Consider the following 26,568-nt stretch of genomic DNA (forward strand, 5'->3'; position numbering starts at 1 on the left):
TCTCTCTTAAAGTCCATAACTTAGTCTTTCATTCATGTTCTTTGTTCTTCACGAAAACAACCTTAATTATTCTTAAAAACCTTCCAATTATGCTTCTGTGTATGAAATGAGTGGATCTTGAAAGTTTGGAGAAGTTCTGGGCATGGAAACACCGAATCTGGGCAAGATTTCGCCGTGTTCATCCGTCTGATGAATTTTCCGGCGACCTCACCGAAAACTCCGAGGCTTTAATCACGTTTTTCTCTCTCTTCCGACATCCAAACGCGACACTTCAACCACCAATCTCTTTCTCTCGAAGAGACAAAGCCGTTTCTGCACACAGTTTATCTCCGGCGACCGTCGCCGCCACAATTCATCTTCTCCGGTGACTAGCTCGCTGGAAAATTCCAGAAACGTATTTCAGGTCCCTTTTTCGTTCCTAAACTCATTTTTAGGCTTAGTTTCATGATTTGGGGCATGAAGAACATGGTTTACAGTTCTGGGTATATCATTTTCAAATTAAAGAGAGATATGAACATGTTTTGACAATTTTTGGAACCACTCTGACCCGTTCAACTCTGGCTGTGAACATTTTATTTCAGCTGGGATAGTAATAAAGTGGTTTGGAGAAGAAGGACAGAACCAGAGTGAAGGTAACATGGTTCCATCTTCATGGCCACCATGGCCAAAACCTTCAAAAACGTGAAGGAACCTTGCTACTTGGACTCTAAATTCTGTTTGAATGATTTTATATACTAATATCAGTATGAATTGGACTAAGAAATGAGAACAGAACAAGCTAAAATTATGTGGATTTGATTATGATGAATTTTGAACTTAAAATGACATAAAATAGTGATTTCAAGGATGATTTTGATTTAGGCTATGTCTTAATCTGAATTATGGTACTGGGCAGGTTCTAATTAATTTAAAACTAACTCAGATCTTATTAGGTTTTGTTAATCTTGATTAATTGGATACTTAGTTATTAATTTGTCTAATTAAATGAATAATTTCTAACAAAACTTAATGGTAAAATGATATGAAGTTAATGGTAAAGTGAAGAAATAGCTCAAGTATATGAGAATTAGTTGGTTAAGAGAAATTAAGGAATGACTAAGTTAACCTAATCAAACAAATTAAGGGTTTATAAACTAAAATCCTTACTCTTCCTCACGCATTATAAGGCTGTGAGTTTAAGAAAGACGAAGGGATTAAGTAATAAAAAGGAATGAGAAATAAGTCATGTTTTCATGAAGTTATAGACTAAATGAGTCGTAACTGTAATTCTATGCAGATGAAACTCACGAGGATTGACGGATGCAGTAATCATTGAATCCTAAGGTAAGGGGGGAGAGGTCACCAACCATGATGGGGGAATAATACGAATAAATGAGTATCAGACCCTCCTTAGGTCCCTTGCTTGTTGTTTGTTGTGAATTTTTCTTAACTTGTATGCTTTATGTCATTGATTGACTATGTGTTTAAGAAGATTAAAGTGATATTTGTCTCTTGATGATTTATGTGATTTAGAATCATAACCCTGATTTGTTTTGATGGATTAGCCTTGACTTTGTGAGCAAGGTGATGTTGATAGATTAGCCTTGGCTCCGTGAGTAAGGTGATGTTGATGGATATGCCTTGGCCCCGTGGGCGAGCTTATGTGACCCTTTGGCTCCGTGAGTAGAGGTGTGATTGATTATTGGTTCCTTGGCTCCGTGAGTAAGGATGTATGTGCACACATGAATTCTCTTGGCTCCGTGAGCAAGAATGATCCTAAGGGATTCCCTTGGTCCCGTGGACAAGGATTTCTTGGCTCCGTGAGCAAGAACGATGTCTTGGTTCTGTGGACAAGGTTTGCTTTGGCTCAGTGAGCAAAGTCATATGATTCTTACGCTTGATTACCGTTGGTATTTTGATATGATCAATTGTTATTTATGTTTTGCTCATTTATGTTAAGTTATTCCCTGATGGGATTGAGTTGGAATGCTTCTCACCCCTCTGTTGCTTGTTGTGCTTCTTTTTCTTCTATATTTTAGCAATAGATGATGAAGCAGTGGAGATGGAGCACTAAAGTTCACAATAGGAAGATAGACGAGCTGAGTAGCTATTAGTAGAAACAGCTTATGTGACATATATATATATATATATATATATATATATATATATATATATATATCTAGAGATGTGTAGTACTTATGGCTGGTTGCTAGTAGCCTGTAATATAAATAAAGGGATAGAACCCTTTATCAGCTCGTTGTGGCCGACTTGTGGGATCTGGTTTATTCTATTTTCTTTTGGTGTGTTTATTTGTGATGTTAAGTATGATGTGGTGTATGATACCTAATGCTTGTGTTTAATAGTAATGTGATGTTGTGTGTGAAAATACTTAGCATGTTCTCACTAATTGATAGTTTATCTTATAATATGATAATAACTTGATAATAAAGATGTAAGAGAGAAGGGAATAAGTCGGGTCGTCACAAAGGTGAATATGATGAACATATAGTTTTCTTAGGCTTTTGAATTTCTGGATTTAAGGATTTTAGTTATGGGGAAGAGGAAGAAAGTGGAAGAGGAAGAAGATGAAGGTGAAAGAATGGTTAATAAAATTGATTAAAATATCTTTCAAGGGAATAAAATTGATGTGAAAAACCATCCTCAGTTGACTAGGTTGCCACTTGATCGTTAATCGGTTAAAATTGAGCAAAAAGACTTAATTAGATTAGAAAACAATTAGAGACCCAATTTGATGCAAAATGTTTACACTTTACGGCTTTGTTTGGATTGGGGGAGGGGGATGAAGTGGAGTGGAGTGGTGGGGGAGGAGGGAGTGATCCGTTGTTTGTTTTATTTAAAATATGATGGAAGAGAGTGGTAAGTAGTGGTCCAAGATCCATCATGCTCCATTACTTTCCTTCATATTTGCTCCCCCCCCAAATTGGATGGAAAGGAATGGAAAGAAAAACTCATCACTTAATTAAATTATGAAAATACTATTCTACCCATGGTAACCTCCATACATAACTTCTCCTAGTTGGTGACCCTAATTTTCTCCCATCACGTAACAATTGAAATAGTTCTGGGCAGAATCTCTGCAACTTCACGTTATTGTGCTAGTGATAATAAATTTGAAACTTATTTGAAGATGGATATTGAGGATGATTATTTTCTAACTTATTTGAAGATGATGGTTTGTGTTTAATTCTGACTATTTGGAAGGGAAATAATTCTAATTACTCTGATGTTTGGCCTCCTTATTGGGTACGCGTGTTTGCTTCTCTGAAGACTGAAGGAACCCACATGACTTCGTGATAACTTAGAAGGGCCCTTGCTTTTGTTTTATGTTATTATCCCCTGTTCCTCTCTTTGTTTCTTGTTTCATTTCGTGTACATTTTCTCTATCTGTTCTATGTTTTTTGCTTTTCTATTACTCTATGTAAGGTTGACACCCCTTGTGCCTCTTTATTAGTATTAATTCATTGCTTATCTGAAAAAATAAATTTGAAACTTGTTGGTACTTGGTATGCTCATGTCTTCAATACTCAATCGGAATATAGGAGCATTCATGTTCCAGTTGTTAGACACACCAGATTATAAGATATTGAATATTGGCTACCAATTTTCAATTGGTTTCTCAGTTTGTCTTTTATTTTAAAATAAGGGTAATATAGGAATAACAAAAATTATAACTCATTCCGCTCCGTCCATTATCCAAACAATGGAGTGGTAACTTTGTTCCGCTCCGTCATAAAATATCCAAACAATGGAATGAAATTTTTATTCCATTCCGCTCTGCTCCATTCCATTCCATTATATTCCATTCTGCTTCGCTCCATTATGTTCCATCAATCCAAACATAGCCTAGAGGGACCAGGTTTGATTCGCTTTATAATTTTAGGAACCAAACGAATATTTAAGCCAAAAATTATAAAATATTTTGTTTGTTTTCCTTGTCCGATCATATTGCCCACTTCATACGTCGTTCTTCGATTCCTTCGTAAACGTTCGTGCGAGCTCCGTTCAGGTTCACCACCACCTCTCCTCCGATCATTCTCCGGTACGCTTTTCTCTCTCAGCAACATTTCATCCCCAATCCCCATGCACACACAACCACAATGAAAGTTTCTTTTTCTTGATATCGAAATGTGAGTAATTGCGATTCTTGTTTATTGTTTTGTACCTGATTGATTGGAATTGGAATTGGAATTGGGAATGTAGGGTTGGAGAAATCTGAAATCGGGAACCATGAGTGAGGTATTTGAAGGGTACGAGCGTCAATACTGTGAGCTATCCGCCAATCTTACCCGCCAATGCACTGCAGCTTCTGCTCTTGATGGAGGTAATGGAATCAATCAATCTCTGTCATCATTTTGTGCAAAATAAGGTTGACATGATGATGATGATGATGTATGATTACTGGTTTGCATGTTGAAGATGATAGAATTTTACATTTACGTTTACCCGGAGAAACTTTAGTATGAATCATGGATTTTGTTTTTTAAAGTTTTCTACATAATGTTTGTTAAGATTATATTGAGCACACCGCTGTTGCACAAATTGGGTTGGTGAGTGCTTTTACGAGGGGTCTCTGTCGAATAAAGTTTCATTCACACTTGGAAAACACTTGCTCTGAGTGAAGATAGGAAGCGAAGAGAGATAAATGAAAGATAAGATGAGTGATGTAATAGGAAAAGAAGAGAGATAAGAAGATAAAGTGAGTGGAATGAGATGGAAGAGAAAGTGAGGTGTGGCTAAATCAAAACTCGGTCGCAGTCAGTCACACTAATTTTGATTTGTTAACTTCATAAGGATATATTGTGGCATTGAAGTTTTTACCTTCAATTGTTCTTCATAAGTGATAAGTGTTCTTTCTTCTTCTTTTTCTTTCATTTCTTTTTGTGGTGTTGGTTTCTATAATCATGTGCATGCACATTCTTGTTTGAGCTCTCAAACTTTGGAGTTCAGGGCAGTGTGCAACATGTACATTCTATGACCACTAATTTTAAATTTTAAAATGCTCCTCTTTTGAACTTGATTTCATGCATATTGGAACTGGGTGTGATATTTATATGACCTTAAAACTTCTTTTTTGCTAGTGATGAGGACCCAATTAATGAGAAGCCTAGAATTACTAAGGTATATGTTAGGAAGGGTAGAAGGGGGAATACATTTAATTTCCACTAGAGATAACTGCCAAGCTGATGTGGCAGTATCTTCAGGAGATACTAGCTCTAGCTGTGCATAGAATGTGTGAATGAGAGTGTGTGGAGGTGCGTAGGGGGTATAACCATGGGCGTGTAGAAGGTCTAAGATAGACAGAAACTGTTGGATTGGAAGGGAGAGGCATCCTCTAATTTTCCTATATCTTTCTTCTATTTTCTTTTCTCTGTAATTTCCTTAATATGGACCTTAGGATTTCTCAGTTTTCCTGCCTAATACAATACTATAGCTAATCAGTTCTTTTCTCCCTATAGTCATCTGGTACCTATCAGGCTCGTTTCTGCAAATGCAAGTATGTTTTGTGAAACATAAGCCTCATGTTTGAAATTCCAGCTGAAGAGCATTTCCTTATGACAATGTTTTTATACCAATTTGATTTTGGTTTAAAAGGTTTAAGCTAGTTTATTAAGAATTCAATCTTCTATTGCCCCTGCTCCCCCTTCCCAAATCCCCCACCTCCCACCCCCTCTCAATACACATACAGAATTATCTTTTAAATGACTTGCCATTTACCATTTTGTGGTGCAGAACAGAAGAAGCAGAAACTTTCTGAAATAAAAGCTGGGTTAGACGATGCTGATGCATTGGTATAAATGGACTTCCCTCTTCCTCCTCCTGCCCTACTTTGACTGTATTATATTTTCTGCTTGTATATTTTCAGGTTCGGAAAATGGACCTTGAGGCTAGGAGTTTGCAGCCAAGTATGAAAGCAACACTTCTTGTCAAGTTAAGGGACTATAAAAATGATTTGACCAGTTTGAAAAATGACATTAAAAGAATCTCATCAGCTAATGTCAGCCTCACTGCTCGAGATGAGTTGTTGGAGTCAGGAAGAGCTGATTCGCTGGCGGTATCTCTCTTATCCATCCTTCCTCAGATATTAATAGGTGTCAATATTATTCTTTTGGAGTTTTGAGCTTAGGTTACTAATACACATGTAAGAACATGAAGAAGATACTACAACACTGGTAAACTTTTATTGTTCTAAAACCTAAAGGACTTTTTGTTGCAAAAGTCATGAATTGACCTTCAAGCAAATGTAGGCCAGTGGACGGGCCTCCACACCCGTGATGCACGGTACATTCATAAAACATAGAAATGGACTGAAGTCTTTCTATTTTTTCTTAGGGATGTGGAGTGGGAAACTTTGCATGATATAGATATTTCTAGTTTCAACATTGAATTATTTGACATTTATAATTCCACTTGTATCTTAATACTATGCTGCTTATGTATGGGAAATGAAAGGTGTCAACATTTTAGAGTTTCTCTTCATTTATTGCGCATTCTCATTGCTAGGACAGGTATCAAATGATCAAAGGGGAAGACTTTTGATGTCTACTGAGAGATTAAATCAGTCCACAGATAGAATAAAGGACAGCAGAAAAACAATGCTGGAGACAGAGGAGCTTGGTGTCTCTATCCTCCAAGATTTGCATCAACAACGTCAATCTCTACTCCATGCCCATACGACGGTAAATTTCGCCACTTTTAAGTTCCTACTTCCTCTTTATAATGTATTGGCCCTGCTTTTATCCGGATGATTTAGCATTTAATATTCAAGCTCAACAAGTAGATGCACTTCAAATTGTCAAAGGCTAAAAATTATTTATATTTTTTCCTATCCAGCTCCATGGAGTGGATGATAACATTAGCAGGAGCAAGAAGATTTTGTCAGCCATGTCCAGAAGAATGAGCAGGAACAAATGGATTGTTGGCTCCTTGATGATAGCTCTAGTCCTTGCAATTGTATTAATTCTATACTTTAAGCTGACTCATTAGCCTGCTTATTTGCTTGCTATATGGCTTGGTTATATATGCTGCCAAAAAATGTTAGTGTTTGAATAGTTACGTGAACAATATACAAGTACTTTCATTAAATCAAATGAGAATGTTCCATCTTTTATGTCTACGCCGAAAAGGAAGAGTATGTTGACAATGTGACAGCAATAATTTGTTGCCAACCAATATTTACACAGGTTAACTAAAGCACTGAGTCCAGCTAATCTATTAACTAAGCAAAATCTCTTGAACGTTAGTATATTGGTTTATGAATATAAAAAAGAGGAAAAATCTCTAAACATTATTATCCATTTGATCATAAAATTGATGTCTAAAAAACATTATTGCTAGAAGAATTCTCCATCGTTTACACCATTAATGTACCGAAGAACTTGTCTCATACCTATCGAATAAAATACACTCTTGGAGAGAAAAAATGAACATGGAAAATTAGGGAGGTGTAAGGATTTGGACAGTTGTGAAATATCATGTGGAATTAAAATTCGAGACGACTTTAACTTGTATTGACATTTCTCTATAATTGTAATTGTAATACCACCCTAACCCCTTTCTCTCCCTCCCCAAATCAACTTAGAATCACCACTGTCGTGCAACCTCCACACCATCGCATCCACCGTCGTTTCAATCCACAGAGGCAACCTTCAAAGGAGAAGATCGAGATGTACTCCGATGCCTTCTATGCCGACTGCATTGTCGGCGGAACCCTCATTTGTGGCCTCACTCACACCTTCTACGACTTTGACCGCTGCCGCTTTGCCCTCGAGGTCCTTAGCAAGAATGGCTGCCTCGTCGAGGGCGACTTTCACCTCCTCAACAACCCCTTGTCAAGCTCAATTCCCAAGACCTCTTTCAGATTGGCGACAAGTTCCACTTCCTCTTTAGATCTGATTAGTGTCGATAGTGACAAAAAGTACTATTTTCTCATCCAGATTTGATCGATGACGGTGGTGGGAAATGAGAAGGGGGGAGGGGGCCGATGGAGAAGGGGTGGACGAGGGGAGAGTGAAAGTCAAGTCAAACCCATCCCACAAACTCCCCTACTACGAACATACACAATTCTAACTGATTTTTATAGGCAGCAAAACTTAGCGGCTGTTAAAAACTGCCGCAAATGTGTATGTTTATACTTTATTCTATTTTCCAACAATTATTTACCCAAAAAGAAATGTTCAACAATTGAACTGTGAAGTAGTGGTTTCATTAATGAATCATATGTCTGGTGATTAGAGTTTAACTGTAATCAGAGTTTAGCTTAGCTCAGGTGCTCCACAGAACCGATCATCGATGCAATGTGGAACCTTGTCCGTCGGAAAATCATCCCCATCAGTTCCATTCCCAACCGCATCTCCTCTTATTCTTCACACTCTCCCTCTCACTCCGACAACACAAACGCCATCATCATCCACATCCTAACAACCACCACCACCACCAACACCAACAACCACGCCGAAGCCACCTTCCTCACCAAACAACACCTCCTCAACTCACCCAAACCCCACCGCACTGCATGCTTCTCCCTCTTCCACGCCCTCACCACCTCCAAACCCACGCCCCACGCCTTCGGCATCCTCATACTCGCATTCTCCCAACTGGGTCTCATCGATGAAGCCCTCTGGGTCCATAAACAGCTCAACTTCTTGCCCCCGTTACAAGCTTGCAACGCGCTTCTTCATGGTTTGGTCAAGACCCAGAAGTTTGATTCAGTCTGGGAGCTCTACGGTAACATGGTGGCACGCGGATTTTCCCCTACTGTGATCACCTATGGGATTTTGATGGACTGTTGTTGTAACCAAGGTGATTTTGGTAAGGCACACAAGGTGTTCGATGAAATGCGTGAGAGGGGGATTTTGCCTACTGTGGTGGTTTACACTATTCTGATTCGCGTGTTTTGCTGCGAGGGTCGGATGGGGGATGCTGAAAGGGTGTTCAGGTTGATGAGGGAGTCTGGGGTGGATGCCAATTTGTATACTTATAAGACTGTCATGGATGGGTATCGCAAGGTGGGTTATGATGCGAAAAAACGAGTCTTTGTTTTGTTTGGTGATATGTTGCGAAGGGGGTTGCGCCCTGACGTTGTGATTTTTGCTACTCTGGTGGATGTTCTATGCAAGGCGGGGGATTTAAAGGCTGCTCGAGACTGTTTACGTAGCATGGCCGAATTTGATGTTGTTCCTAATGCTCATGTTTTTAATTCTTTGATGAATGGTTACTGTAAAGCCGGGAACTTTACTGAAGGAATGCAGTTGCTAGGAGAAATGGAAAAGTTTGAAATTGCGCCGGATATTTACACATTTAGTATACTCATTAAGTGTCTATGTGACTCTGGTAGATTGGAGGAAGCTAAGGCCTTGATGGAGAAGATGGACAGATCAGGGGTCATTGCCAATTCTGTGACGTGCAATGCTGTGATTGATGGACATTGTAAGATTGGAGATATGGAGAAGGCTATTGAGTTGTGTTCCCAAATGAATGAAAGGAAAATAGAACCTAATGTTATCACATTTACCTCATTAATTGACGGGTTTTGCAAAAAAGGAAACATGAAAGCTGCAATGGGCTTGTATACGGAAATGGTAATCAAAGGTCTTGTGCCTGACGTGGTAACTTACACAGCTTTGATTGATGGACACTGCAAGGTTGGGAACACAAAAGAGGCTTTTAGGCTACACAAGGAGATGCCGGATGCAGGACTTGTACCCAATGTGTTTACGGTTAGTTGTTTAATTGATAGCCTTTTCAAAGATGGAAGAACATATGATGCAATCAAACTGTTCTTGGAGAAAACAGGAGTTGGTTGCCCTGGAGGTAAAATGGAGAGCAGCTTGTGTTCTCCAAACGATGTGATGTATGCCATTTTAATTCAAGGTTTATGTAAAGATGGACAGATCTTTAAGGCCACCAAGTTTTTCACAGAAATGAGATGCAAGGGTTTCTTACCAGACAGGGCTGTTTATGTTGCCATGTTGCAGGGACATTTTCGATTCAAGCACATGCTTGATGTAATGATGTTGCATGCAGACATACTGAAGATGGGTATTATGCTAAACTCTACCATATATCGTGTGTTGTCTAGGGGCTATAGAGAGCGAGGAGATTTGATACCAGCTCGCATGTGTTCTGAACATCTAATGGAATATGGCATTGCATGTCCTCAATAAGGAAGGTGTTTCTGATTCCATCGGTGGTTCAAGTTTGGACTCCTTTACAGCAAGATCGCCAAGTGATGTTGCTTGTGTTAGAACATAGTGACTAAGGATTTTCATATATCATCTAAGTCACTAATGCTACTGGTTCTTAATATATTACCGTGGATTTCTCATTTCTCCGCAAGTGACCTTCACCTAGTTATTCCTTTGCTAGTGTCATGCTTATTGGTATTAATTTGGTGCACTGCTCCAAGACCATAAGGCATATTAACTACTGAAGGAGACTTGCTTTCCTACTTTGACAGCTTGAGATAACAGATTTGGATTTTGAGACTTTCTTCTCATTAACTGAGTGGTGAGGACAAGAGGAGAACTGACATCTTTCGGCACATTGAGGCATACCATCGGTGTATGCTTTGAGTTAACATTTACTTCTCCATTGATGGGGATGTGTGTTTTCCTAATACAAACGGAAGCCAAAAAGACACTTAATGATTGACCAACCTTCCTACCTGGATTTGTGGCTTCCTAAGGCACAATTCTAGATGGAGCTCATGTGTTGAATTGGAGCCAAAAGACGTTCACGTTTGACTCTAACTGCTGTTCAAGCACAGCCTAATGCATATCTTATCCGATTCTTTGGATTTGGATCCTCTCATGTGATAGAACAATGTAAAATGAAGCATTTTGTTGGAAACATGATAGGATCATGATCTTTGTAACTGATTTTATTCAAATAGTGTTTATGGCTCTTTTATGTTGTAAATAATTTATTTGTACATGAGTTCCCATTTGGGGATAAAATCTGTTTTAATCCTTCCTACATTTTTTTTTTATTTTATCTCTGTCAAATAACTAATTATTTCAAAAGCTTGGGTAAGAGCCAATATATTATTTCTAATACGCTCCCTCATGCAAGAGTCTATTTGAGCTTGAAACTTGATCATAAAGACTCTCATATCATATCAAATAACCAATTACCTCAAAAGCTTAAGTTATTAAGTAAAAGTCACATAAATGATTTTAAATTATTATGTCTAACAATTTCAAAGTGTTTTCTTTTTTGATAAGCCATGTAATATATATTGATGTGAAGTACAAGAGGTATTTCAACCCAATATATTAATGAATAGCCCTCAAGCTAAATCCATTCACCTTTGAGGATAACCACTTCCATGCCCTGACCTGAATCAGTTCAAACAAGTATGCCTCATCAAACTGTCTAACAATTTCAAAGTGATACTATGCACTTCTACAGCTCTAAAGTATGAAACGCTATGCAATGAATGCTCAAACGGGATGAATTACACTCATCAATTCCCGCATAAACTTGGGTATGCCGTGTGTAAAATGTTGTGTGGAAAATAAATTCATCAAAATAAGAGTTTGTGGCTGATTGAAGCCGTTTGGCTTATATTGTCCTAGTTCAACAGTGTGTCAAGGTAGTTGAGTTATTTAACTGACCTTATATGATTGCTGAGCTTGAATTTGTGCACGGACCATTCATGACACACTTGAAATGTTCAAATTCTTGCTTCAAAGGAGTGCAAACAAGTTGGTTTATGTCCCCATGTCCATGTGGCAGGGCAAAGCTCATTTCTACAATAACCTCAAACCACCAATGCCAAACCAGACCCTTAAGAAGTATCTTGAGTGCAACAACCACACTAAGGTTCTGCTACTCTTCAGAACCTTCTTTAGAAAAAGATCTACTTTTAACTCCATTGATAGCTTTTCAATACTGTTTGCCCTCAAAGCCTGCAACCAGAAGAAACGTTCCTCCATTCAAGGAAAGCAATTGCATGCCCTCATCATAAAATTTGGATATGAAGCCATAGTTCAACTCCAGACATCCCTTCTGAGAGTGTATGCGGCGGAAAGGGGAAACTTGAGAGATGCACACCAAGTGTTCGATGAAATACCCTCGAAGAATATTATATGCTGGACATGTTTGATTACTGCCTATGTTGACAATCACCAACCCAGCAAAGCTTTAGAACTGTTTAGACTGATGCAGATGGACAATGTGGAACCTGATCAAGTCACTTTAACTGTTGCTCTCTCGGCCTGTGCTGACACTGGGGCACTGGAAATGGGTGAATGGATCCATGCTTTTGTTCGGCATAAACAAGGGTTGAACATGGATTTGTGTTTGAGTAATGCCCTCATAAATATGTATGCTAAGTGTGGGGATATCTTTAATGCCAGAAAGCTGTTTGATAGCATAAGAAGCAAAGATGTCACAACTTGGACGTCCATGATTGTGGGGCATGCGCTACACGGGCAAGCACATGAGGCTCTTCAACTTTTCTCAGAATTGAACAGAAAGAATGACAGCAAAAACTGCCATTCCAGTGGGTATAACATAACCCCGAATGATGTAACATTCATAGGAGTTTTAATGGCTTGCAGCCACGCAGGGTTGGTTGAGGAAGGGAAGCGTCATTTCAGAAGCATGACTGAAGATTATGGTATACGGCCTAGAGAGCCTCACTTTGGCTGCATGGTGGATCTTTTATGCAGAGGTGGGAATATAAGAGAGGCCTATGAGTTCATAATGGAGATACCAGTGCTGCCTAATGCGGTGATCTGGCGAACCTTGCTTGGAGCATGCAGCCTCCATGGTGAATTGGAGTTAGCTACCGAAGTTCGGCATAAGCTGCATATGTTGGACCCTGGCTATGTGGGTGATAGTATTGCCATGTCTAACATTTATGCAAATAGAGACATGTGGAGCAAAAAGGTGATTGTTAGGAATCAGATAAAACAGTCAAGAGCACCTGGCTGCAGCTCAATTGAGGTGGGAAGTGGGGTAAGTGAATTTGTTGCTGCAGACGATAACCATCCTCCAATGACAGATATATGATGTTCTTGAATCTTGATCAGAAGTCTGAAAGTTTATGGTAACTTGAGAAGGCCTTCAAGCCTAGAATGTACAAGCGAATTCAGTAAAGGTGCTTAGTTTGTTTTCTCTTTCGCTCCCATCTCATCCAATCCTGAGTTGTAAAGAAAATCAGGATTCAGAAGGATAGGCAAAAAGATAAGTAAAAGAAAACTGAGACATTCCAACAACAAAAAGTGATACTAACTTTACTAACTCTTACTTCTCATCACATCCTTCATATACAATAACAGTTACTTCTCTTTATTCTCATCCTTTCTTACTCTATTGGGTGTCTGCATTGTGCTTATGTCTACATATCTTTTTTCAATAGAATTACAGTAAACAGTAAAATCATAAAATTAAAATCTTCATCTCTAATTGGATTGTTGATTTTATTGCTACAACCTAATAGAAAAAAACCATATAGTTGCCTTGTCCCTATAATTTGTTAGATAAGTTTAATCAAAGATAATAAACACTTCAATATTTAAAGAGAAGAAGATAAAAATTTAACAAGATTCCGTATAATTAAATTTACACCGTACAAGTCACAAAATTTTTCAATGCAAGGAAGCAAAGGGTGCAAACCCTGCATTAACAAGGATTCGAGCATGGTAAAACAATTCGGTAGTAGTTGATCCACATATATTTGGTGGTAAACACACAAAGTTTAATTGAAGTAAGTATCTTTTATTTAGAAGCTTTGCAAAAGAACAAGTGTTACAATGTTGAAGAATTTGTGGCCTTAGTCCCAAGACCTTACAATGTTGAAGAATTTGTGGCCTTAGTCCCAAGACCAAGCCTTTGAGCGAGCCATCGCAACCTTCACCGAAGATGAGCCCGAGAGATGGAAAAAAATCGCCGCTGAGCTTCCTGACTGTTCACCGGCTGAGATTTGGGAACACTATGAAGCATTGCAGAATGACATTGCATTTATTGAACCAGTTCCTGTTGAGTCTCTAATCTCACAAAAAATTGGGGTCAAGAGCAGGTTAAGCATTCCTAATCGAAGTGATCAGAAAAGAGTACTATGGACTGAAGATGAAAACAAATATTAAATTCTTAATTGTATAGTTTCCCAATAAGGTTTCTTTTGAATACTGAGATTTCTTACAAAAATAAAAGAAAATTAAATCTTCAAAGGACTTAATTTTTTTCCAACTCATTTCGCTTGTTTCAGGTATGATAATGGTAATTTCACTATGTTTTCCAGGCATTGGTTTGAAAAGAAAAGTTATAAACTTGATAAAATAAAAATATTTTGTGATGCAATGAATTTGTTGATTTTTCTCGGAGATTATATTAAGCGGAAAGCTATCTCAATAAATTCTTCTTCACACACACCGCTTAAATTAAACCTCGAATTAAATGCTTAAGAAGACCTTAGTTTTACATTTTTTTTTCTACATGAATTAAATTAAAAGTCGTGGAGGGTTAGCTGAAGTGGTAAGAGTTAGGGGACATAAGGGTTGGGTGAGATGAATGGCGAAAGGTCCAGAGTTCGAACTCTGAGAAGAGATTAATTTACTAACATTACTAAAAACTAACATTTGTCAATAAAATGATTAAATTAAAATAAATTTAACTACATTGTTAGTAGTGTTTTGTAGTTATATGATAATGTTCTCATTTTTTTTCCATACAAATATGTAAATTATTGTTTTCTTGAATAATGAAGGTATAAATAGAAAAAGAGTTGAAAATTATTTTTTATGCATTTTGCTATTTAGATTTTAGATCAACGTAAAGAAGTGTGTGATTTCTTTACTTTTTGTGTCAGTTTTCAAATAATACTCATTTATTTAGATTTTCCCATATGTATATATAAAAAATGTAACACCCTTTTTTTTATTTGAATTTAATGGTAATGCACTATAAGTGTAAACTTTTTTTACATAGACATCCAATGATGAGTCGCTAAATCAGAAAAGATGCTTTTAATTTAATTAAAATAAAAAGAAACATAAATGTTTTTGAATACGTGGCATTCAATTATTGGACGTTTGTGTAAAAATCTTTTACACTAACCGTGCACAACCATTAACCTCGATTCATATTGGGGCTTAAGACTTATGGCAAAGGACAATGGAAAATCATCTCAAGACATGCTCTCACGTCAAAATCTCCAAATCAAATGCTAGTCGTGCTCAAAAGTATTTTCTTCGCTAGAATGATATGCTAAAAAAAGAGAAAAAGAGCAAGAATCCATGTTCTAACCTTAGGGGATATTGACTTAGCCTCTCACCATAATCAGATTTCTCCATTGATTCCAATGTAACAATCACCCCTCAACAACAAAATAGGGTTTCTCCTTTGGATGTTCCACAACAATTACTCATTTAAAATAGGATTCTTCCTTTGAATGTTACACAACAATCATCCCCTCATCATAATAGGGGTTTTTCTTTGAATGCTCCACAACCATTACCCATTCAACAAAATATGGTTTTTCCTTTGAATATTCCACAACAATAATCCCCTCAGCAAAATAGGGTTCTTCCTTTGGATGTTCCACAACAATCATCTCCTCAGCAATATAGGGTTTTTCTTGAATATCCAACAACAATCATCCCCTCAGCAAAATAGTGTTTTTCCTTTGAATGTTCCACGACAATTACCCAATCAGCAAAATAGGGTTCTTCCTAAGAATTTTCCACAACAATAACCTCTTTATCAAAATTTGGTTCCTCCAACAAATGTTCTCATGCAACAATTGCAAGAAAGGCAACACACCTTGGATGATAGGTACTTGGCCCCTCTTCAATGTCATTGGGCTCCTCCTTTTTTCGATCCTCCAATGGAACAATTACAAGAAAGATCACAAGTACAAGAAGTGTTCAAGCCCGAACCCAATGAGTCTCGGGGTACTTGTTGTCGCCTAGGGACGTTAGCATTCATTGACAAACAAAATTTGAACAGACATATTCTTGTGAAATCATATGAAGTCCATCTTCATTATACTTTCCAAACACATTTGGACCCATTAGAAAATGTGGCTCATCAAATGGGGGGTTATATGCATTGCAGTGATGGCTTTTAGATAAAAAGTTAGAATCCACATGATTGTTGTTTAATGGAACTGTGAATTAAAAGTAATACTATTTAGCTAATTGATATAGTTTAATCATTATCCTTGTTGATACATTTTTCTCAACCATAATAGATATTCATATCTATCTCAACTTTGTAGGTGAGAGTGTTGTCGACGTCAAATCTCTTATTTGTTGTAAAAATTGTTAATTTGCAGCTATTTTATATTCTTTTCTTCTTTTTAGTTCGCTTTATTCACAACATGCGATAATAAAGAGGATTTCATTTACCACAGATCACTTAAAAAGTGAACTATGGTGGTTCAGTTTTATTTATACCCTTGGATATAATATTTAAATATGATCTAGATTTAATTAAAAAAAAATTATAATGACTAAAATACCCTCTCCTATCTCCACCCCACCACCACCTTTATGGAAGCGGCCACCATCAGAAATCTCCACTACTCCCAAACTTTCCTTCTTCCTTCTTTAGCAAAATTTTCAACAAATCAACTCAACAACAGCATCCAATTACCCAACAAATTAACACTAAGATTTTACATTGAAGTCCCCTTTATCAAATAGGATACTACTGAATATTTCTTCACAACAAATTGCTCAATCTTTATAAGCAAATGTTAGTTGTTAATTGTTAGTAAATTAGTTCTTTCGTTGGGATTTGAACTCAGACCCTTCACCCTGTAAATCCCTTCATTTCCCTTAGTTCACCATGTGAGCTCCTCTGCAAATTGCTCAATGTCTTACAAATTAAACGCAAATCAACATAGAGAAATTAAATGAATTAGTGATGCATATAATTTTGAAAAGTTAATATAAATCAAGAATAAATTTAATGATATTAATTACATTAACTACATTTCTTTAGGAGGGAGTGTGAAGTAGTTATTTGATTTTTACAATAACAAAGAGATGTATTATCATAAGTTCATAACATTTGTCATGATTCATTGCTTGATTGGAAAAGAGTTACGACGTAAAACTTCGAGTAATGTTTCATCTACACCTCTCTTTTGAGGTGGAGAGGTGGAATGGTGAGAGAGATAGGAAGAAAAGAAAAAGTAAGAGAGAGAAAATATGAGATGTGATAGATAATAAGATGAGAGAAATAGAAATAAAAAGAGGTGAAAATAGAGTGTTTAAAAAATGAGGTGTGTATATATCATTACTCTAAAACTTCATTGCAGTACCCCATTCAATCATTTCATGTCACATCAACATAAATAATTAGGTTTAATTCTACTTTATGTCCCTGATCTATTACAATTGTGCGATTTAGGTCCTCTTATTTTAAAAGGAGCAATTTTCATCCCCTTTATTTGTGTTGTTAACAGTTTTGGTCCATCCGTTAATTTTCCGTCCAGATTTGATGATGTGGACTTCATTAATTGACATGGCACCCAAAAACAAATCCACATAGATAATTATTTTCCAAATCATTTTTTATATTTTTTTATTTTTCAAACATTAAAACCAAACCCACCATCTTCTTCTTCCTCCCTTCAACCACCATCTTCTCACCACCACAGCACCACAACTGAACCACCCCAACACCACCACCACTCTCTTCTTCTTCTTCTTCTTCTTCTCACCACCGCACCACCACCACTCAACCACCACACTACCACCTCCACTCCCATCTAAACCCACGAACACATTCCCCCACCAACCCCAACATTCAGATCAACCTTTGAAGCACATATCAACATTCAGATCCACCATTTTTAGAAGCCATTTCAGCCTAATTTTCCTTCATACTCTCCAAAAATGTCTTAAAGCTTCCAACTTCTACAGAATCCATTTGACCCTCATCTTAATCACATCTCCATCCTGAACGAAATAAAAATAAATCACGAATTGGGACCTGGATTTGCCCTATAGCCGCCGTCGAACCAGCTCTAAATCTCTGAATTGGATTCGTGTGACCTGGATTTGACCATCTGGGTTTTGCAAGGAAAGGGTTTGGGAGGCGATTTGGGTTCCTCGTAGAGGCGATTTGGATGGTGGTGCGGTAGTAAGAAGAAAAAGAAGAAGGAGGAGGAGGAGGAGGAGTGCGGTGGCATGGGAGTGGTGGTGGCGTGGTGGTGGGGGGATGGAGGTTGAAGATGGTGGTGGGGGCTGGTTCAATTAAATAACAATTTATCCCCAAATTCTTTCATCACGTGCATGGCACATATTGTTTTTTAAATTGTTTTTCTAGAAAAAATATGATTTGTCAATTATTTATCTATGTGGAAATACATCTTGGATGCCATGTCATTTAATGAATACCATGTCACCTACTTCCGTCCATATCTTAACGGAAGGACTAAAATTGTTGACAGCACAAACAAAGGGGATGAAAATTGCTCGTTTTATAATAAGGGGACCCAAATCGCACAATCGTAATAGATCAGGGACGAAAAGTGGAATTAAGCCAAATAATTACAAGATTCATTATTTTAACTAAAACAACCATTGCACATCACACTTAAGACCCGATCCGTTTGATGGGAAAGATAAGAAGTAGGATATGATAACTTTAATTTGACGGAACCCATCTTTGGATTATTAATGCAAAGTCAACCGTATCTTTGGAAGATGAAAATGGTAATTTAGTTTAAAACTTGACTTGAACCATAAAAATCGTCACTAAGAAAAAGATCCAAGAATTCACTATTATGTGAATCAAATATGGTTTCAAACTATGCTCTTACTAGCAGACTTGTAAAACAAAAATTCATACAATTAAATATGGCGTTATAGAATCTGCTGAAAGCAAACTGATAAAGATGATATTTCATCCAAATGATAACCACTGGTCTTCATGCACTCTCTCCCTGTGCTTCACTCTTTTCGCCCTTTGTTCCATCAGCCTTCTGCTGTTGCTGTTCAGCCTTCTGTTGTTGCAGCTCAGCCTTCTTCTGTGCTCGAATCATGGCACGCCTTGCTCGTGGCCGCATTTCTCGCACGCTTCTGGGAGGCATTTCATATTGTTCAAGTGGCCGATCAGCGAAAGGGTGCTCACTACCAGGAAAGATCCTTAATTTTCGATCCCTATCCTACAATCATTAGCAGTAATGCAAAGGATATACAGCTCAGAAGCAGTTCTTCAATATTGGATACAGAACAAAAGAAAAAGAATTGAAAACCAGGCTATTAAGAAAGAAATACGTGTACGAGAATGAAATGACCTAACAAGTTTTATATAAACTGATAGCACTGTTTCTCAATGCTCCTCTCTTACAGAATCCAGGTGCGTGAAAAATACTAAGGCAGAAGTGTTGGATTGTATGATAAATACAAGGAACAAAATTCATGAAGTTGCGAACAAGGTTGGCATTTGGCAACAAAAAAATGTCACACGGTAAATTCCTGTTGGTGCACTTGCATTTGTAAGTCATCATCTATTAGAAACATTCTATGTCATCAGTTCAGCAGTAAGGCCTGTGGCATGCCCTAACCTTGGGTTGGCATTTGGCAACAAAAAAATGTCACAGTAAATTCCTGTTGGTGCACTTGCATTTGTAAGGCATCATCTATTAGAAACATTCTATGTCAACAGTTCAGCAGTAAGGCCTGTGGCATGCCCTAACCTTGGGTTGGCATTTGGCAACAAAAAAATGCCACAGTAATTCCTATTGGTGCACTTGCATTTGTAAGTCATCATCTATTTGAAACATTCTATGTCATCAGTTCAGCAGTAAGGCCTGTGGCATGCTACCTTGAATGGGGTGACTCCTGAGTCCTCACCCCTATACTTTCTATTAACCCTAGAAATTTTTTATTTTAATTTCATCCATAAAGAAATTTAATTGCTCCCGTTTTCTAAGAAAATAAGATCAATTGCTCCTGTTGATGACATGGAATGATGAAAATGGATTTTGAGTAGCCAAATTTACAATGGATGAAAAAGAACTGTTAGGACAGCCATGTTAGTATCCATAATAAAATCAGGTCAAAAGACTTGCTTCAGTAACATAGGATGCATAGGTCTTATTTCCACTCAAAATAGCTGGATTACTGTCTACTATTGTGAAAAAATGGAGATTCTTAAGGATTGTTGCTAAACATGGTTGTGATTTTGTTAAAGGATTGATAGAAACTAGATAAGAAATATTGGAAGAAATTGTGTTCATTCACAAGACAACTATTGGTACAGCCAGGTATTCGAGAGACCTGGTTCTCTCCCACTCTGGACCCTTATTACAAAACAAAAGATAAACTGTCTCATCCTTATTTATAACCTCTCATCTTTAACTAACAACCTAAACTAACTAACCAACTAATTCTCTCTTACTGCCTGTAAGAGTTACCTATCAAGGATACAATGCCACAATACTCCCCTCATTTTCTTTTGTTCCTTTTAATTATTTTTTCCTCCAAATGACTATGGGTCTATTCGGGTTAGATTGTAAGAAACTGATTGTAAAATAATTGATCCTGGAAAAATAGATTAATATTTCAAACTTTTTTTCGGATTTATACGCACATATGCAGATAGCCAGATAGTTTTAAAAATTCATGACTTCCACTTGTAAAAATTAATTTATCATCTTGCTTGTAGGACTCCTCATGGAGAACCATTGGGTCCTGTTGAAATTATACGATTTACTCTTTTAGTTTATGAAGAGAGACATTGGAAGTATTCTAAATAACTGTTGATACTTGATTAATTATTGATTCAGAAGTACAATATTTATAGACTAGATTTCTAGAGGTTTCCTAGTTAACTACTAACACTAAACAATAAAAATCTAATCCTAACAAAGCATATCCTAACAAATCGTCTCAACAAGATATATCCTAATAGATATCTCTTAATAGATATCTCAACAGGTCCTACCTCAATCGATCATCAATCACAAAAGCTTTCTGTAAATCACTTCATATAGATATGATTTCTGCAGTAGGAATAAATTCTGGAAATCTTAACCTCAAAGCCTGAAATTGCTAGGGCATACTGTTTCAGGGTTTTCATTCCTTTTCTTTTGTCTCCAACGGGTCTACTCATACAAATTCCAAACCCAACATGAAAAAGCTCTCGTTCTGGCCACTAACAGTTAAATTCCATACTCACAGTTCAAAATTTCCAAAGGCATTGGTCTAACGGCACTTACATCACGTAGTTTGTTTCTTGGCAGCATGCGCAGAATAGCTTTGCGAATTACTTCTGTAGGGTCTTTGGCCATCTGTTCCTTCAGAGTCCTTTGCTTGAGGCCCCCCACATACCTACATGCCACTACTTTATGTCAAATTAGTTTGAATAATGACAACAGATTATGGGGAATAAGATATCAAATAAGCAAAAGGCAATTATAGCATCAGTGGAAGAATTTTGAAGAAGACGGGCATCTAAATCACAATAAAAAATGTAATTTACAAGAAATCCAATTAATAAATAATATTTCTTCAATTCTAAGTTAAAATATTCAATGTGAAGTACTTGCCCTGTATGCCAGTAGTAGACCTTGTCTTTAAATTTTCTCCCAGTCACACAAACATCCTTTGCATTAAGCACAATGCACATATCTCCATCATCACGATTAGGAGCATAAGTTGGCTTGTCCTTTCCTTGGACTACAGTAGCTATTTGAGATGCTAACCTACCAAGAACCTATACAAGAGACGCATATAATTAGCGAAATGATCTCATGACTTCAAGAGAAATATCACGTGCAAACATGTACTACAATCAACTCATGTACTCTCTTAAACTGTATTCCCAAACATAACAACACTGATAAATTCAAGTTGATTTCCAAACAGATCTCACAAATTATTTTCACTTCTTATCATTGAATTTCAGTGAAGGTGAATTTTCTTTTTCTATTTTAGTTGTTGGTTTCTTTTTTTTGTTTTTGAAGTAAGAAGAGAATGGAGGATGTAGAGTGAGTGACCTTGAGAGATTGGAAAGAAAAGGAGCAGAAGTTGTGGGTTTATTGGAGCACCTGGTGAGGTAAGAACGAAACAAAGGTTCGGAGTTCACTGTGAATGCCAGTTCTTCACAATTCAGATTCAGAGCAGAGGAGCTTTAACAGGATCTATCTCCCATATGTAAATCATGGGCAGATTGATTAAACGGTTGACAGTGATGAATCTCCACCATTTATTATACTGAATTATAAATCAATGGTCATTTTATATTGTGTACCAGCGCACAAATTCTTAGTGTATCGTAAGTGATTCCATAAAATTAACATCTAACACATTATAAATCAAAGCAGAGAATCAATCTTTTAAAAGAGACCATAAGTTATTATAGACATACAGCATGTTTAATTTATTTAATTACTCTGGTATTCACATCTGTATTTGTGTAGCTAAAAAAATCAAAGGGGAAAAAATATGAAAGGCATCTAGGAATATCCAAAAAAATCCAACATGAATATGTGTCGGATACGGAGGTACAGCCGTACAGCTACTGTGCTTTCTTGCTCCTCGTCGGATTTGTCTTAAATCCCAGTAACCCATGATATGCAAGCCAATACGCTAAATGTTTGGGAATCATCTCATCAACCCAATACACACTTCTTTTTTCCATAATGCAAATGCTGCCAATCATATACATCAAGCTTGTTAATAGCGCGCAATAGCCTATAGCGTAGCGCCCTGGGGGTTCACCTCTACTCCACTATTCACCGCTATTTTCCACTATAGCGCCGCAATAGCGCTCGAAATAGCGTTTTTTGGGCTTGCCGCTACACTACGCTATCCGCCATTAACAGCCCTGATATACATGTGTTTAATGCTCAGAAGGAGCTTACTCTTGGATCATATACATTAGGGGGGGAGAAAATACTCTAACTTGACATCAGAATCATCATATCATGGTCACATAGCGGGCAATAGCATAAATTACACTGACCTGGCCCTTGGCATCGAAAACCCGCCAGCGGAGACCGTCGAGATTGATGCGTCGAAGCCCAGCAGCGGCTTTCTGAGATCATAAGAGAAACAAATTTGACAGTAAGTTCAAAAAACGAATCACATTGAGTCCATAAAACAGTAACAGCATTTTCACAAACAGTTGGCATGCATGCATGTTTGTATAACATGAGTATGAGTACGAATCCAAAAGGGTGTTCCAAAACTTTAATCACCTTCATGTTGAAAGATGTTAGCATCTTCATTTTGGATTCTGTTTGTTGGGTCGATCTTCAATCCTCAAAATTCACTGCACTAGACAGAATGAATCGTATTGAATGAGTGAGTGAGGGAGAATGAGATCGTGACAGGTGAGTGGCGACGGCGAGAGTAAGAGAAATACTGACGGAGAAAGAGGGGTGGAGACTCACCGGCGGTGGCTATCGGCCGACGACGGGTAACGGCGGAAGCTATCGGACGACGAGGGGTGGCGGCTGTGTCTGCTGTAAGTAATTGCGTTGGGATATTGGAAGCGAAGTTGTAAATGTCTGAAACTATTTGGACCATCCCCTACTATCCACACCATCCCCTTATTTTTTAATCCCAAACATACCCCTAACATAAAAAAGAGTTTAAAAAAAAATTCTCCCAAACCCATTCCTTCCTTCTTCTTCCACTTCCACTCTCACCTTCCCCATCCCTACTTCATCCTCTTTGTAGATCAACACATCACACAATCCTAGAGGGATTTGAAGCTCCAAATCAGTGTAAAGGTCAGTAGGTGAGATCAAGAGAAGATTAGAAGCTCAAAAAAGGTGTGATTTTGAAATTTTTGCCGTCATTCGTCAAATTATGGACACTGGTCTGTACCGCAATTTAAATTGCGGTCATAAATTGAGGGTAACATAGTTAGCTTACCGTCGTTTAAAGTACGGTAACCCCCGCAATTTAAAATGAGGTAGTACCCGCAGTTTATATTGCTGATGTGGTTGTTGGTGCTTATTTTGGTGTTTGACTTTGTTAAATTTGTTTTCTATAGCATAATGGTGGCCGGAAAATCTGAGGAAAGGAAGTAGACAAGCCATCCCTAGATAATGATAATGAACATGATGGCACAATTGTTATTTGTGTGGATCTCACATAGGCTTTTACTATCGATAAGGTAAGTATTAAATTGGTTTTAGGAGGACATGATTACGTCGTGCAGGCTATTGCATCCCACACTGATCTTATTGTAATTTTGTATATGCAGGCTTTTGCATCTCACACTGATTTTATAGATTGGACTCGTCATGTAGGTAAAGAGAATGGTTATGTTGTTACTGTGACTAGGTCTGACTACGGATATGTAAAAAGGAAGCCTATGATAACATTGGGATGTGAGCGTGGTGGGAAGTATATACCAGCCGCTCATGTGTTGAAGCGCAGACAAACTGGAACAAAAAAGTGTGATTTCCCTTTCAAGCTAAGAGCAAGGCCTAGTGAGGTTGATGGGCGATGGAAGTTGAAAGTTCATTCTGGGATTCACAGCCATGATACGACTGAAATTTTACAGGTCACTCTTTTGTTAGGTCGTCTAAATCTTGATGAAAAGGCCATGATTGGAAGTATGCTTGAGAAAAGGGTTAAGCCAAGCGACATTTTGATTGCAATAAGGGGAAAAACCCCAACAACCTAACTAGAATCAAACAAATCTACAATGAAAAGCAATCATACAATAGGATTAAAAGGGGACCTTTCTCGGAGATTCAACACTTGATGAAGTTGTTGGAAGGTGACAAATATGCACACTAGTCTAGGGTTGAGGGTGCTTCTGATGTGATTAAATCTCTCTTCTTGGCTGTAATCATCTTTTTAATGAATTTCCTACTTTGGTGCTTATGGATAGTACATACAAAACCAACAGGTATAGGATTCCTTTACTTGAAATGGTTGGCGTGACATCAACTAATTTGGCATACTCTATTGCCTTTGCTTACATGGTGAATGAGCGCACAAATGAGGTGGTATGGGCATTTGAAAAGACTATGAAGGAAAAATTTGAAAAGTTGTTTGCACATTTTATCTAATGATTTTTTGGTTTTCTAGCTACTTTCGAATTTTAAATAATTTAGTGTGACATGACACTTTCTATCATAATTCATCATGCTTCATTTGTTGTGTATATAGATATCAGTTGGATTTGAACCCTGAACTTGGGAAATTTTAATCTATCAAGTACCATTTAGGCTATCCATACCAGTATCATGCTTCATTTGTTGAATCTATCTAATACATATTCTATAGTTTACAAAAGAACTTAAAATTAGACGCCTACATATTGACCCTTAAACGTCGTACTTTATGACATTAATGCTTTGTTTGGTAGAGAAAGGAGAGATAGAGAAGAGAGGGTAGATAAGAGAGAAGTTGAGTAGAGAGAAATAGATGATAAATTGAGTAGATTTATTGGGTTATTTGGTAAGGTAGAGTTAAAGAAGAGAGAGATGAGAAATAATGATGTGGAAGAGAGAGAAAAAGTTGACTTTTAATTAAAATAACAATTTTAAATACAAAAAGTGTGTCAGATACAAATAGTGGCGGTTTTAAACCGCCACTAATTACCAAAAACAAAAAAAAAACAAAAAAAAAAGTGAGCCAGCCCCAATCTCTTCACAAATTGCGAAGAGATGAAAAAGGGGAAAAAACCCACCCCCAATCTCTCTCTCACCTACCATTCATGCAAACCAAACAAGGTTACTCTCTCCTATCTCTCTCTCTTGCATCTCTCTCTCTTGCATCTCTTTTCTAACAAACAAGGCCTAACTTCGCCAAGATTGTCCTCTCTTTTTTGACAAAAAACTTAATATTTTTGAAGATTTAAATTAACATATTTAACATTATTCACTGCAACCAAGACGAAATAAATACAGTTATTCCAAAATACATAAAATTTACGAAATAATCACTGAATAAACTTCACAATATCTCTATAAACACAATGAAATTTACATTTAATTTTAATTTCACTCGTGCAAGGAACAAGGTCATATACTAGTATTAATACGATTAGTTTTGGTGCCACCCATACTTTTTTTGGCGCTATCCCTTTTATAAGAAATTACCTAAAATACCCTTAAATTTTAATTTCATCCCTAACTTATTCCTTCTCCTACCTTTGAATTTTAATACCTGAATTTCGCACTCACCAAAGTGCGAATTGATTTGGCAAAAAAAGTGTTAAGATTAACAAGCAAACTTACCGAAAGCGGCTAGCGGAGCGCAGAGGCGTGCGTGCCGAGGATGGCGGAGGAATAGTTGAGAGCGTTTCTAGGTTTTGAGTGCATGTGTGAATATGAATGTTGAGATAGGGTTAGGTTTTGTTTATAAAAAAATAGGGATGACACCAAAACAAGTAGGGGTGGCACTAAAACTAACATCCTTAATAATTTTTGGATTAATAATCAAATTAGTCTTTAATTTTATAAGTGAGTTTAATTATAGCATCTGGTTGAAAAAATAACCATTAATGACGGTCAAAATAATGTTTATGAGTTATTTTTAACCTTCACAAAACATCATTTTTCTGCATAAAAGACACATCTTACAAAATTAGGAATTAATTTTACCAAAAAGTCAAAAACTCATAATTTCAACG

The 26,568-nt window shown here is 37.2% G+C and overlaps 4 protein-coding genes across 5 annotated transcripts; 3 read left to right on the top strand and 1 right to left on the bottom strand.

Annotated features, from left to right (window-relative positions):
- Window positions 1-2,813: 2,813 nt before the first annotated feature.
- LOC130734649 (vesicle transport v-SNARE 13-like) lies at window positions 2,814-7,108 on the top strand. The gene is made up of 6 exons (XM_057587158.1): window positions 2,814-4,039; window positions 4,201-4,321; window positions 5,731-5,789; window positions 5,864-6,052; window positions 6,507-6,677; window positions 6,832-7,108. Exons 2-6 carry the CDS (start codon window positions 4,228-4,230, stop codon window positions 6,982-6,984), a joined length of 666 nt encoding a protein of 221 aa, XP_057443141.1. The 5' UTR covers window positions 2,814-4,039; window positions 4,201-4,227; the 3' UTR covers window positions 6,985-7,108.
- A 747-nt stretch (window positions 7,109-7,855) lies between these two features.
- Window positions 7,856-10,957, top strand: LOC130734650 (pentatricopeptide repeat-containing protein At5g61400). Its single transcript, XM_057587159.1, has one exon. It carries the CDS (start codon window positions 8,295-8,297, stop codon window positions 10,161-10,163), a length of 1,869 nt encoding a protein of 622 aa, XP_057443142.1. The 5' UTR covers window positions 7,856-8,294; the 3' UTR covers window positions 10,164-10,957.
- A 392-nt stretch (window positions 10,958-11,349) lies between these two features.
- LOC130734652 (putative pentatricopeptide repeat-containing protein At1g74400) lies at window positions 11,350-13,306 on the top strand. The gene has a single exon (XM_057587161.1). It carries the CDS (start codon window positions 11,671-11,673, stop codon window positions 13,015-13,017), a length of 1,347 nt encoding a protein of 448 aa, XP_057443144.1. The 5' UTR covers window positions 11,350-11,670; the 3' UTR covers window positions 13,018-13,306.
- A 5,411-nt stretch (window positions 13,307-18,717) lies between these two features.
- LOC130734653 (uncharacterized) lies at window positions 18,718-23,517 on the bottom strand. Of its 2 annotated transcripts, none has more exons than XM_057587162.1 (6): window positions 23,363-23,517; window positions 23,168-23,246; window positions 22,933-23,004; window positions 21,515-21,681; window positions 21,185-21,296; window positions 18,718-19,126 (listed from the first exon to the last, which is right to left on the bottom strand). In XM_057587162.1, exons 2-6 carry the CDS (start codon window positions 23,195-23,197, stop codon window positions 18,890-18,892), a joined length of 618 nt encoding a protein of 205 aa, XP_057443145.1. In that variant the 5' UTR covers window positions 23,198-23,246; window positions 23,363-23,517; the 3' UTR covers window positions 18,718-18,889. The 2 variants fall into 2 exon arrangements, with proteins under 2 accessions (XP_057443145.1, XP_057443146.1); XM_057587163.1 differs by having other exon boundaries at window positions 23,168-23,241; window positions 23,363-23,515.
- Window positions 23,518-26,568: the final 3,051 nt, after the last annotated feature.

Source organism: Lotus japonicus, chromosome 1 (assembly GCF_012489685.1).
Source record: "Lotus japonicus ecotype B-129 chromosome 1, LjGifu_v1.2".
Classification (NCBI taxonomy): domain Eukaryota; kingdom Viridiplantae; phylum Streptophyta; class Magnoliopsida; order Fabales; family Fabaceae; genus Lotus; species Lotus japonicus.